We start from the raw sequence: 15,155 nt of genomic DNA, 5'->3' as shown, positions 1-15,155 counted from the left end.
TTGCATAATCTGTTTGGGTCCGAGCATTGGCCAACAGGAAACTCTGCAGCAATTGACGGTGTTGTTACTAAACCTCAAAATTATTATCAGAGGGGTCAGTCTCATAGGTAACATAAGCTGTATGCATAGCACTATGCAAGGAATTATACTTACTGCAGTATTCTAGTCTTTTCCCAGCTGTTATGTGTTTAATATTTCACCACATTTTAAAATGTGTTAAAAGGCTGCCGACCTATCATACTATATGCACACAAGAATTTAATCTGTACTTTCATTAACTGGGGGTTTTCCTCCATTTGGAATTACACTGGTTAAATGCAAATGCAGTGTTACTTCATACGGGTTGAGTATGGAATTCCAGCAGTCGGGATGCCGGATGTCAAAAGACAGACAGCGACATCCCGAAGGGATAAGTATGATATCCCTCCCCCTTTCACCCCTAACCCTCCTTTTCTCTATCCTAACCATCCCTACCCCGCACCCTAACCCTCCCAGTTAGTGTCTAATCCAACCCCCCTTCCCGCAGCCTAACCCTAACCACCCTGGGGTGCCTAAACCTAACCCTCCCCCACAGCTAACAGCTAAGGGCGCCCGATGTACTTCCGATCGGGATGCCGGCTGTCGTGATCCGGGCGCGGGCATCTCCGCTCATGTCAGGATTCTGGCATCGGTCTTCTGTCCGCAGTTCGGGATTTTGGTGCCGAGATTTCTTCAGCCGGCATTCCAATCGTAGGTTTTTTAACTACATTCCTTTCATACATATCACTGTGTACCTATAGGGTGCTCTAATAGCCGACCAATGTCATAGACAAACGGTTAATAGTAGGAGCCTAGTACACATCCTGTTTGTTGTTTTTCCTACTTTCTATTCCTTTATCTTCAAATTGGTGATATGGAATATTTCTGCATTAGTTTGAATAAGCATAAAAAATGTAATTTGACTAAAAGGTGATATTCAGATTTGGCGAGACCATATTAATACTTACTCTGATTACATACTAAAGCGGCCCCATACATTGTGCGATTTTTTGCACAATGTGGACGATTTCGATCGATCGTAATGATTGTGCACATCATGCGTTATTTTTGTACGTTTACAATGCCAATGCGCGTCCCCGCCGTCATATAGCTGGATCGGAGATCTTACGGAAAAACCGTAAGATTGTGATCCATCGTGTAGGGTACATTTCGGGATAGTATGCTCGTATGTACAATCGTGTACACCATTTGACCACATCATATTGAGAATTTCAAAGGAAAAATCTTAAGGGAAATCGTACAACACATAGTTATGTTTCTAAATCGCACAGTGTATGGCCGGCATAAGGGCCAAATTCAATTAGCCCTGTTAATTTAACAAGGGTAAAAAAGGGTGGTAGTCGCGGGCTTTAATGTCTGGGGCTATTCAATTCCAGATCCTTTTTCACCAAAGACCCTTTTTTTCATCCATTAATTTAATGTGTTAACACATTGAATCCGTGATAAGTTCATTGACCTATGCGTCAACATGGTCTCTTCACCCATTAACATGCTACATACCTGGAATTTCTTTTAGAATCTGATCAGCCCCGAAACAAAAATCCCTATTAAGTACACCATGTGGGCTGCCTTCGGGGCTAACTTAATTACCTCGGGGGGATCAATTAGCATCCAGTAAATTATGAAGGCTAATTTAATTCCCCCCTATGTATACTTTGAATATACTCTATATAAGTATTAGCTAATAATTAAGTCTGTGCTGTGTTAATTTGCTCAAGAATTATCACCGATTGATGTAAACCAGAGCCGGCCCTAGCCAATTTGGTGCCCTAGGCAAAATTTTGACTAGTGCCCCCTAGCATATAATCCCACCACCAATCTTATTGTTTATACGCGGACGCCAAAAATAACACATTATATATATCCATATATAGTGAGCTGTTACTCACGGCTCTGCTCCGCAAAGGCCCATGGGAGGTGTGGCAGCGGCAGGGCGCAGCATGCCCTCCCGTGGCCATCTTGGCTCCTCCTGTACAGTGGCGGATCTAGACCTTTCTTTTAGGGGGAGCGGTTTAAGAATGAATCATGACTCCTCCCTTCTCTACTTATTCCTCCTCCCACCTCCAATCCTGGCTCCTCCCATTTTTGAGGCAATAACCTTACGACATAGCTTTGTGTATCCATTCCAGTCTTTATTTATTTATCTTTTTGCTTCTTCTATCCTTTTTTCCCCTTTCATTTCAAATTTCACACTCTTCTTCCCTTGTCATTATGCCTTGTCCTAATATTTATGCGTATTTTATGCCCATCACCTCACCCCTTATATAGTTTATGCCCATCACCCTGGGGAGCATGCTTTACAATTACTGCGATCTTTATCTTTGTGAGCACACTTTAGGGATAAGCCTGTGCTCTCACTGAAGTGACTGAGCACACAGACACAGTGAGCCGGGGTGGGAGTGCTGCATTGGAGATACAGGCCCTCATTCAGAGCTGCTCGCAAAAAGCGAGCACTCGCTCTGAATGAGGGCAGCCGCTTTTGTTTTGAAAGTCGGCCTCCTGTCCACTCGCTAAGCTGTGGGTGACCACCCACAGCTTTAGTGAGTGACCAGGTGATGGTTGCGATGGTTGAGACCATCGGGGCTTGCGATGAGACCCTTGCGGTAGGGTCTCGTCTACCGCAAGCCCCAGTTACCTTCCTGCTCTAACAGAGCAGGAAGCTTCCTACTGACATCACTGGTGATGTCAGTAGGGCCGCCCACAAACGGCAGGTGTTCCTTCAGGAATGCCTCTGTTCGTCCTCCCCACCCCGCCTACAAAACGGGACGAGCTGTCGATCAACATCGACAGCCGCCCCGTAGCGAGTGAATTTGTCACTCGGTCCAGGGCTTGCGCACGAGCGCTGCGCATGCCCTCACCATCGACCCACTTGCGAGCGGGTTTGAATGAGGTCCCCAGTTCAGTATGACAGACGTGTGCACGATGCATCCCTTTCCCCAGCAATCTGAGAGCACACTCCTCACTAACGCCGGATAACACACCTGCATACAGGGCATACATAAACACTTTATCTGTGCCCAGGGCCGTTTTAATAGTAGTAAAGGATGTGGGCAAAGCAATACAGCTACCCACCCATTCACTGACTGTGTGCATGGCTGCTGCTCCCCTCCCCCTGACTGTGTGCATGGCTGCTGCTCCCCTCCCCCTGACTGTGTGCATGGCTGGTGCAAGAAGACCCCCACATGAGATAAAAACACACACACAGGCCCCCACATGAGATAAAAACACATCTATAAGCTAACACATAAGAAAAAAAAACACATTCTGCCACATTAAAAAAAAAATCAAACAAAAAATGTCAATCAATATTCATCTCACTTACTGTCAGCTTGGGGTGGGCTGGTGGGGCATCCTCCTTGTGTCTGCTTGGCATCTAGTGCAGACTCAGAGGAAGCAGTTACAGTCCTCTCCTCTCATAGAACAGTCGCCGCCAGGATCCCCTGAATGGCTCCTTGATTGTAGCCATTTTGATTGTAGCCATGTGCACTGACTGCCACAGCGCAACCGCCCTCCTCCACATAGAGCCATGCTAAGGCTCAGACTTGTGACTCAGGACAGGCTGCCTGTGCCTGCCCCCTTAGTTCTCTCAGCCTCTGAACAGCAGCAGCAGCAGGCTGTCCATCGGAGAGGCAGGCCCAGGCAGCAGTAGTAAGAGAGGATGTCAGTGGTGCCGGCAGGTGGGAGGTTCCTCCACAGCTCAAGTCTCCCCAGCCTCTGCACTGCCCGGAGCTGTGTTGTTGCCTGCAGGATCAGCGGGTGGGCGGGGCTGGGGCTGTGTATTAAAGGGGACGATCACCCTTATTGCCCCCACTGAATCCACCACTGCAGTCCAGTAGACTGTCAGAATGAGCTTCTTGCAGAAGCTCATTCTGACTAAGGACCGGGCAGATGCGGATGCCGGTCACATGACCGGCCTGGCCATCCGCTGCGCTCCGATAGCGGCAGCATTATGGGGGAGAGAGTGGGTAACTGCGCCGCCGGCTCTGGGGTAGGTGGGACTGGGAGCAGCTGCAGGTAGCGGCAGGGCTGAGGACAGGCAGGCAGAGCTCACTCAGCCCTGGGATGCCCCTAGCATACTGAGTCGCCCCTAGGCATTTGCTTATAATGCCTAGGGCCGGCTCTGATGTAAACCATGAGACCACATGAATAGAACTTTTGCTCTGATTGTAGGCTGTGTTCAAATACTGTATAATCAACCAGCTTGTAACAAGGTGTTACATTGTTTCATTATTATTCAACTGTATCCAATTAAAATACACTGTTGCCAGACAGGGATTCCCCTGTCAGTATAAGTGATATACTTTGTAGCCAATAGGTTCATGACACATTAAACATTATTTTTCTGCAATAACAGGCTCTGCAGCCCTTGAATGGTTCCAGTAATATAATACAAATAGGAACCACCCTTTACTGTGATTGTAATTTAGTTATGTTTGTTGGATTTGTGAGTACTATAATTAACACTAAAAGTAAAGTTTTAACAAATTTAAAGAGTGCCCCAGAAAAGTTCTCTTTTTTTTTTTCTGATAATTTCTACCATTAAAAAAGTTTGTACATCGTAAAACAATAGTAAAATTAATTTGACAATAAGTTTACATACCATTATATATTATACAGACTATTAGCAAAATTTTACTTACCAATAAGATCGCTTATTTTGTCTGTAATGGTACGGGACGCTCTGATAATTGCATTATCACTCTCATCATATTTCATCTTCATTTCAAAGAATCCTGGTGAAAATAACAAAAAAATACAAAAAATGTTTAATGGCAAATAAAAGCTGAATAATTACAGTACCAATAAAAAAAAATACATACTAAAGAGCTTAAACAGATTTTTTCAATGGCTGCATTAGAAAATGTGATAAGCTCGTCTGTTCTCCTTCTGCGATTGTTATATATTTTTTTTAAATTATTAAGGTAAGTTTGCGATAATTTGAAAATTAAATGTCAGCCGCATCGGGCGTGTATACACAGCCGCAGCCGACAGACAGACTTTTCCACTGTTCCTTCCCAGGAAAGGAACGGGGAAATGTCTCCTACCTGGGGGTGGAGCGCAGATATCGGGGCCAATACACATACATCTCACAGTGTATGCCCGTGATATCTGCAGGGTGTCAGGCTGCTAGATAAAATGTCTGTCAGTCTGACAGGCATTTTATTTGGCAGTGTATGTCCAGCATAAAATACTACATTTTAAGTTTTTTACCATCGATCTCATATATTCAGTTCTGTCCATCAATAATTCATGGGCAAACAACACAATGGGCCTGATTCAAAGCCGCTCGTAAGTTCCGAGCGATGTTTGCCCAACTGCGCATGCGTACGGATCGTAATACGCATGCGCGAACCAGTCAGTGCGGCCGAAAATCGTTTGTTCGCTAAATAGCGAATGCCTGCTAATATGAGTGACAGGAGGAGGCGTATGTGGGTGGTAACAGGGGAAGGTGCTTGAAAACGGGGAGTGGAGATCAGAACGCAGGCGTGCTTAAAGGTCAAAATGGGCGTTTTATGGGTGTGCATAATTAATACAGCAGCGTCACTGACCATGTCACTGGGTTATTTTATAGTCAAAACTGCTCGCAAATTTGTGGTAGGAAAAACCAACCACAAGAATAGCGAGCAGTTCATACGCTGGTCGATGTACTCGATTAATCTAATAAATAGCAGACATGACGTATGATGCGAGCGGCCAGGGGGCGTTTTTATCAAAAAAACGACCGCATGTTTTGTTCGCTCGTTAATTCGCCCAATAATTGCCAGAATTGTAGCCAAGTTTTCTATATTGATTGTAATATTTCTTTAAAGGTTGCAACAACCGCATGTGTCACACTAGTAAAGCCCATTTCTGCACCAGGAGCTGTCGCTTCATAGGAGTGCATCACTCACCCAAGCTGTCAGAGCATGTGCATAATTGTAACAAGTAGTGTGATTGTTGTTTATCTCATGTTGAGCCGGCACTTGCCATCAGCTGACCATTGCTCAACCAGAGTTCTGAGACCAATCAACAGCCAGGGAGCCCTATATAAGTTGTTCCCTGGCCACTTATCATTTCCAGTACAACTTCTGCTGTATTGCTGACTGCTAGTTCTAGTCTGCAAGTAATTTGGCTTCACAGTCCAGTGGGTTCCATCAAGCTGCTGTCCGTTTCTTCAGCGCTAGTCAGTATTGGTGAGCGCTACCCTGTGACTCCTGTCCAGTTGTATGCTTCCAAGTTCCTGCCTGTTGTGCTATACTCCATTCAGGACATCTGAGTCAAGGTATTTAGTCCACCAGCACCCATCTGTTCTGCTGGTGCTGCCCACATACTTCTGGGTATTTGTGTTTCAAGAATTATTCAGTTCTAAATGCATTATCCAGAATTGTGTTGAACTGTGTGCTATCCAAGAGCTAATCAACGCAGTTGTATGCTATCACTAACTGCTGTAGGATGTTGTATGCTGCTAAATTTCAGACCAGCCTGAATTTCCCTAAAGCCAGTCTGTTCTGCTGGTTGCATCCTAGCCTGCAGTTTCTACAGTGACATCTCTATGCTGGTCTGACTGCAATCATCACTGTTGCCCATCAGTGCCTCTCTGTGTTATCTTACCTTCCAAATCGCCAACTTTTACAGTGTGCAGTGGAGAGGCCTTGTACCAGAGCACTCACTGCTAGTAAGCACAATCTAAGGCTGGGTACACACCTAAACGACCGCCAATCGTGTCAATGTTCCGGGCGATTTGTCTTCACCCTGCACATCTCATAATTGCCGGTAAACACTGCACAATTTAATGAATGACGGAACGACGTCCTTCATTAATATGTATGGCGCCACATGCGACATTGTGTGATTGGCTGTGCAGCACAGTCAATCACACGATAACGCATGCAACCACGGGAGCATGCAAATCGGGCATACACACTGAACGATATGCCCGATTTGTCATTCCAATTTGGCTAAATCGGGCCGATATCGTGCAGGTGTGTATCCACACTAACACCTTACCCTGGTACCCTCCTCAGCTTTCTCCTTCCTGTCGATTACATAATCTGCTACTGGAAGTATTGTGTGAATCATTATTTTGCTTATGTTACTACCATCAGAGACTTTCCATGTATAGTGCTGGTCACTCATCGCAGTTCCTTATCTGATCATATTAGCTGGTCCTTCCGGTCACCTAATATTCTGTTTTATGTACGTACAATAAACCAACAACATTTATCATCTATCAGAAGAAGCTTTATTAGACTTCCCAGTTTCCACCACACGGTCTCCAGCTACATAACTTCCTTGGACTCTGTAGCGAATCACAGACACTGACAGCATGGATACAACTTTTGTACAATAGAAGCAAATTAAAATAATGACTGGACCCAAGCAGGTCACAAGACCTGGCAGAAAAGTCAGTACTGCAAAGTGGTGTGAGATCTAACAATCTTTCTAATAAATTGTCTGATACTAATGGTGCATAAACACGATTGAATGATTTTTACCATCGATTTGAAAGATTTTACCAACGATTTGAACGATTTCAGACAGCATTAAAATGAATGGAATTGTCCAAATCGGACTGCAAACACTTCAGATGTCAGATATCGTTATCTGACAAGCAGGAACGCGCATTGTTCATAGTTGCAGGCTCACGTCAGATTTTCTTTCAGATATGAACGACTGAACGATTTTTTTAAATCGTTATCGTTCAGATCTGGCAGAAAATCTGACCGTGTGTATGCACCATTAGAAGTACAAAACCAGCAGGAAATTGCAGAGTTTACAGTGTATTATACCAGGATAAAACAAACCGTTGTTGCTTGCAAATCGAGCATTCATCACGCATGCATTGAGCATGTCTTGGTCGGAAACGACTAGCGATGCGCGTGCCCGCTGGTCATTTCCGACATCTATCATCACCTGTACATGCTGGTCAACCTGACGATCCCGTCAGGTTCAGCATAGGCGGGGATGATGGAAGTGCCTACACTGAACGAGTGAACGTTCAGTGTAGGCACATCACTAGACATGGAAATGACAGCACGATTACAATGTCGTAATCGTGCTGTCGTTTCCATGTCTACTAGTGGATATGCGGCTTTAGAGGTCCTAGCTATGACATACTGTTTGTATCATAATATGCTGTATTATAGTTTGACTAAGTTTCTTATTGAAATTCATGAACATGGAAGTGCGGAGCAATAATAATGATAAATACCAGGATTGGTTGTGATAAAGAAACAGTTATGCATTTTCATACACTTTTATAGAAGTGGGTATGGTACAGATGTGTCCACATACATAGCCATATGGCCCAATTTGGCATGCCATGGACTCTGCAATTTAGCCACACCGTGTGATTTTCTTAAAATTTGCTACTTTGATCTACTACTATATACAAATTCTTTACAGCAAAAACTAAAAATTAAATAATAATGTATCCAATTGCTACTCGTGGTGGATCGTCTTGTGCCATATGAAGCAAAAAAAGAAAGGTGTGTGAGGACACATTTGTACGTCAGGTCATCTACACACATTGATTGTGGCTACTCACATTTCGTGGTGTGCACATCATATATGCGGCAAAAAGTAGCATATCACAATGTTGTTTTTCTTCCATTTTTGTATATCTTAGAGGATAAAGTAATTTAAGAAGTGGATAAAGTCTCTAAAAAAAGTGGATTGTATGTGGTGACTTCTTGGTTTCAGGAATATATATACAGTCAGGTGCATAAATATTGGGACATTGACAGAATTTTCATATTTTGGCCTCTATTCACCACCACAATGGCTTTGAAATGAAACAAACAAGATGTGCTTTAACTGCAGACTTTCAAATTTAATTTGAGGGTAATTACATCCAAATCAGGTGAATGGTGTAGGAATTACATCACTCATTGCAAGTTATTTATGTATTGATAATTCATTACCACTGTATTTAATTCAGATTGAGGGAAACACTATTTATCGCTGTCCCTATACACTCCCTCACCCATATATATATATATATATATATATATATATAATGGTTATCTTGGGAAGCCAACTGTGCAGGTTCAAATTTTTCCTTGATATTTTCCGTTTTAATGTACTTTTAAAGAGATGAAGATGAAGACAAAGAAGGGATCCACTTTCAGTTTCTACAATTATACCCTCAACCAGAGCACACCCAATGACAATCAATCAGTTTCTGTCTGTTGTTAACATTTGGTTTTATTTAAAACAAATAAATGTAAAAATGTATAAAAACCTTACATCACACATATATCGTGGCCATTGTGGTTAGATGTTGTTACTAACTCGCTGTCACCCCTTAATGGGGCAAGCTCATTGACAGCTCATTGAGCCCACTTTTTGGTCACATTTTTACATTTATTTGTTTTAAATAAAACCAAATGTTAACAAAACAGACAGAAACTGATTGATTGTCATTGGGTGTACTCTGGTTCAGGGTATAATTGTATCACTGTCAGGGTATAGTGCGTTTGATCAGCACTTACCTTTGTTCCATTTAGCTTTATTCCCATGTTTTGGGCAGGTTCTTGTGTAGATCAGGCAACCTAGAATACCATTATTTTGCGCCTGGACGCACTCTATTATAACTTTTATTGCTATGGACATTCTGTAGTTTGCCCATGAATCAACACAACATGACTTTTAGTGGACTGTACAGTATTCCATAACACTTGTAGCCAGAACACTTGCCCCTAAACAGAAGATGCGCGACAACGCATCTGCATTGGCTAGCTGTGCCCCGGGTCTATGTTCCACCGTAAATGTAAAAATGGCTGGAAACCACCTTGCATTTTGCCCTTTATTTACAGACATCCATTTTAAAGGAGCATGATCAGTTACAAGTTTAAACCATCTGCCCAAGAGGTAATACCTCAAGGTGTCTAATGCCCACTTAATGGCCAAGGCCTCTTTTTCAACAATAGCGTACCTCTTCTCATGTTCATTGAGTTTTCTACTCAAATAATGGGGTGCTCCTCCCCATCTCAGTTTTGGGACAATACGGCACCTATTCCTATCTCTGAGGCATCCGTTTGAACCATAGTCTTTAGAAAAGTCAGGTGTTATTAACACAGGTTGTGTACATAGTGCTACTTTTAACACCTGAAAGGCTTGTTTTTGCCTCAGGGTTCATTTCACCATATTTGATTGTTTACCTTTGGTAAGGTCAGATAATGGAACTGCAGTGGTGGCAAAATTAGGAATAAACAGTCGGTAATACCGGGTGATCCACAAAAAGGCTCTCGTCTGTTTATCAGATGGGGCCAGTTTTGGATAGCCTCAATTTTGTTCAGTTGGGGCTCAATCAGACCTCTACCTAAGGTAAACCCCAAGTATTTAACCTCTTCCATCGCTAATCGGCATTATTTGGGTTGATCGTTAACCCTGCCGTTCTAATTGAGTCAAACACTGCTTGTACTCTCACTAAGTGAGACTCCCAGTCTGAACTGTGGATAACCACATCATCCAAATAGGCATACTGCTGTGAGGTTTATGAATGTTATCCATTGTCAGTTTAGATGTTGCTGGGGCCCCATGCAACATTGTATACTGATACAGCCCTTCTGGAACAGAAAAAGCTGTTTTTTTCTTTCATATAGGAAATGGACCTCATACTGCACACGCTGAACATAAGTATATACATAATTGGAGGTGCTACCTGTGGAGACAATTGATATATGCACAAAAAGAAGAAACACAGGTGCTCAACTCCAAATTAACTGATTGTATATAAATAAATAAATTTTTGCAGTGAATAGGGGTTTTTGGCATAATCTTGGCTAAGGTTATGGGCCTACCCACCACATCCGGGTAACCTGTCCGGTAGGTCCCTAACATACTAGGGTTCAAATCCAGAGTGCAGGACACCTCCAAACTGGCCCAGCCAAGCCGCCCCAGGGCACCGCCATATTTGCCAGTATACTTTTGTCAGGTCCAGTGTGGTGAGATATCTGGCTGTCCCTAGCCTTTATTTTAACTCATCCACACGGGGCATGGGGCACGCATCAATTTTATAAAATGCATTTAATTTACGAAAATCATTGCAGAAGTGGAGGCTGCCATCTGGTTTCGGAATACAACTGTGGGGCTGGACCACTCACTGTTAGACTCCTCAATGACACCAAGCTCTAACATATTCTTAATTTCTTTAGAGACAGTCTCTCATTGTGCCAGGGATTCTATATGACTTTAGGTTGACTTGGCCTGGTTCTGTGATTATATCATGCTTTATTATGGCAGTTTGGCCAAGAAAACACATCCTTGTTCTTAGTGAGGAATTCCTTAGCTTCATTCTTTAGAGAGGCTGACAGTGTCTCTGACACCTTTACTTCAGGAATCCTAGGGACAGAAGCAACAGGCAGGCAAGGTTCAGCTGACAGAGCTAATCTATCCTTCCAGGGTTTAATTAGGTTAACATGGTAAATTTGTTCAGGCTTCCTCTTGCCTGGTTGGTATACTTTATAGTTAACCTCACCCACTTTCTCCCTGATCTCATACGGACCTTTCCATTTAGCCAAACCTTGCTTTCTACTGTGGGTATGGGGGTTTCTACTGTACGTACCCAGGCATTCCAGTTATACACTCTCTGTTGGGCCTGCTCTATATGTTCTCTGACAATGGGCACCTAGGCCGCAATCCTATCTTGCATTTGCAACACATGTTCAATTACACTTTTACAGGGTGTGGCTGTCCTTCCCAGGTCTCCTTAGCAACATCTAGCAACCCTCTGGGATATCTCCCATACAACAGATCAAAAGGAGAGAATCCTGTGGAAGACTGAGGTAATTCTCTAATAGACATTAAATATGGCAATAAGTAATCCCAGGTTTTCCCATCCTTAACCTTTTTTAGCATTCATTTTTAAAGGTATTGTTGAATCTCTCTACCAACCCATCTGTTTGTGGATAAGAGTTATGGTACAACATACCTTTGTTAAAAAATAGGGTCCACAGGAATTACCTTGGGGTATATGGTTGGAGTGATCCAGGCAGCAAACAGTTACAAGCTTTCAGCTACCACGATGCACTGGGTCCTCCTCTATATATACCCCGCCCCTGACTACAGGCATTTAGTTTTTTACCAAGCCCAAAGCAGAAGGTAAAGATGAGAAGGAAGGATAATTCTACCTCAGAAACACCTCTCTCTAAGAAGGAATCATAGAAATATAAAAGAAAAGATTGCACAATAACAACAGGTGCGTCAGGATGGGCGTCCTGTGAACCCTATAGACCTTGAAGAAAAGTATGTTATAACATAACTCTTATTTTCTTTTTCGGGGTCCATAGGAATTACCTTGGGGATGTCCCAAAGCAGTGCCCTTAAAGGTGGGGACAATCCTGTTTAGTAGAAAGGAGAATCCGATGCCGTAAGTATCCTGAGAGGCAAATGTATCAAATGCGTGGCTGCCTTGAATAACTGTTCAGCGGAGGCACCACGACGAAACGCCCAGAATGGTCCCACGTATCGAGTAGAATGTGCTGTCACTGTGTTTGGAACAGAGAGATCAGATTGTGTGTACGCTTGAGATATTGTCATACGAAGCCACCTAGCCAGAGTCTGTTAGCTGGCCAACCTCGCTTATGACAGCCATACAACACAAAAAGCAAATTTGATTTATCATATGTAGTTGGTGCAATCCACGTAAATTCGTAGGGCATGCACCACATCCATAGAAGCTTCACCCCTAGAGAGGCCTGGAGACTGGAAGCACAATTTCTTCATTTACATGAAAACGGGATACAACATTAGGAAGGTAACCCGCCTTGGTATGAAGAACAGCTCTATCCCGATGAAAAATCAAAAAGGGAGAGTGACAAGAAAGGGCTGCTGAATCAGAGACCCTACACACAGAGAAGATAGCTAAAAGAAAAACAGTCTTTGCTTTCAACCACTTAAGGTCTACTGATTTCAGGGGTTCGAATGGGGGAGCCTGTAGAGCCCTGAGAACCAGAGACAAATCCCATGGAGCTACCGGAGGGACAAAGGGAGGCAGAAACCTCAGAACACCCTGAAAAAAAGTCCTAACATCAGGCAGCGGGGCGATCCTTCGCTGAATCCAAACTGAGATGCCTGAACCCTCAGGGTGGCCAGACAGAGACCCCGGTCTAACCCAGCCTGAAGAAAAGCAAGCATTCGAGAGGTCCTAAAAACTTCAGGATCATACTTTCTATGTTTCCACACTGAAAATACGAGTGCCAAACTCTGTAATAAATGCGGGAATGAGGAAGGTTTCCACACCCTAAGAATCGTCTGAATTACAGAACTGGTAAAACCCTTGGCTCTTAAGATGGAGGCTTCAAGAGCCACGCCGTCAAAGACAGACTAGGAAGGCCCGGATACAGACAGGGACCCTATGTTAACAGGTCCGGCCTTAGAGGAAGAGGCCACGGAGTGTCTATGGAGAGACTCTGAAGGTCAGTGAACCAATGGCGTTTGGGCCAAGCAGGGGCCATCAGTATTACTGTTCTGCCCTGCTGCTTGAATTTCCTGATGACCCTTGGGAGAAAGGAAAAATGAGAAAACAGGTACGCTAGCTTGAAGTTCCAATTCACTGCAGGGGGTAAATTTACTAAAGCTGCATACACACGTAAAGATTTTCTGTCCAACCTGCCAACTATTGATTGGTTGGAATGCAAATCTGGTAAGGTATAACAGCAAATGACAATTTGCTCCCAAACGCTGGAAAATGGACAAAAACTGTTGTTTGAACAAATTGTTTAGATCAAACATTTAACAAACTTGTCTGAAGACCATTTTCATCTGTTTTCTGGCATGTAGGAGAAAATTGCTGATCATCATTTGCTCCCATACCTTACCAGATTTTCATTCCAACCAGTCAACTAGTTGGATTGTTGGACAGAAAATCTTTACATGTGTAGCAGCTTTAGAATCGAGATTGGTCAAGATGCTAATCTCGGGTGATTTAAGGGTTGATTTTCATCTAGCAAATTTTCTAAAGGCAAAGTCGGGTGAGATAGAGAATTCTCTCTTTTCACTTGTAAAACTTGGGGGAATATAGCTAACTCGAATCAACTCACCTTCAGGCAAAGCACTTTACACCTAAAATATACATCTCTTAAATTTACCAAGAACCGGGATGACAAGCTCGGGTGAGATGACCGCAAACTCTCTGCCCAAATCACTTATCTAACTTTCCACCTCCTGAGCTGCAAGTTAGCCTGAAACATATACAAATCATTGAGAATTGTGTATGTTTCTGATGTAAATAGTTAAAAACGGGTTAAATAATATTTTTTAAAAATTACGTGAGGTCCCCCCGAAAAGACTAACCAGCCCCGGACTTGTCAGCTTGTCCTGGTACCTAAAATTACAGGGAACAAAATGAGTAGAGTGCCACCATAATTTAGGTACCAGCACCAGTCCTGGTTTTAAATATAGGGGGAAAAAAAATTGCGTAGAGGTCCCCAATAATTAAATCCAGCACCGGACCAAACCGACCGGGGTGTGATGCCACAGTCCGGAGACCCTATTGCCGGGTCTCCAGGGCCAAAGCATTATCACCCCAAGCCGGTCAGGCCAAGCCGGGTATCTCAGGGGAGGTGGGGACCACCGAAAAAAGGGGTCCCCTCTCTCCCAAAACCCCAGGCTTGGTCTGAAGCCCGGGGCTCTTCCCCGCACCCCTGTGCTGTGGGTACGGGGGTAATAAGGTGTAAAATCAAAGAAAACTATTGTACTATTGAAATACCCCCGGCTTCTGACCAAGCCTGGAATTTTGGGAGGAGGGGGGACTCCTTTTTTCGGTGGTCCCCACCTCTCCGGCTTGGCCTGAGCGGCTTGGGGTGATAATGCTTTGGCCCTGGAGACCCGGAAATAGGGTCTCTGGGCTGTGGTACTACACCCCGGTCGTTTTGGTCCGGTGGTTTTAAATATAGAGGGACCCCTATGCAATTTCCCCCCCTATATTTAAAACTAGGACTGGCCCTGCAGCCTGGTGCTGGTACCTAAATTACGGTGGAACCCTACTCATTTTGTTCACTGTAATTTTAGGTACCAGGACAGTCCAGAGATCGTTAGGCTTTTGGGGGGGGACCCTATGTCATTTTATTTAAAGAATTGAACCCGTTTTTTACAGGTCTAACACACAAGCAGCTTACACATATCTCACTGAT

At 43.7% G+C, this 15,155-nt stretch overlaps 1 protein-coding gene across 2 annotated transcripts in view; it reads right to left on the bottom strand.

The window, feature by feature from the left end:
- TIMM44 (translocase of inner mitochondrial membrane 44) overlaps nt 1-15,155 on the bottom strand; it is a 119,563-nt gene that overhangs the window by 27,235 nt on the left and 77,173 nt on the right. For both annotated transcript variants that reach the window (XM_088444076.1, XM_088444077.1), the window contains exon 8: nt 4,680-4,772. In XM_088444076.1, the coding sequence (XP_088300202.1) occupies nt 4,680-4,772 (93 nt within the window). The remainder of the gene's footprint in view (nt 1-4,679; nt 4,773-15,155) is intronic.

This window comes from Taudactylus pleione, unplaced genomic scaffold, assembly GCF_031769625.1.
Source record: "Taudactylus pleione unplaced genomic scaffold, aTauple2 ptg000347l, whole genome shotgun sequence".
Lineage (NCBI taxonomy): Eukaryota > Metazoa > Chordata > Amphibia > Anura > Myobatrachidae > Taudactylus > Taudactylus pleione.
The sequence above is the reverse complement of the archived record's forward strand: the minus strand, read 5'-3'. Positions and strand labels throughout refer to the sequence as shown.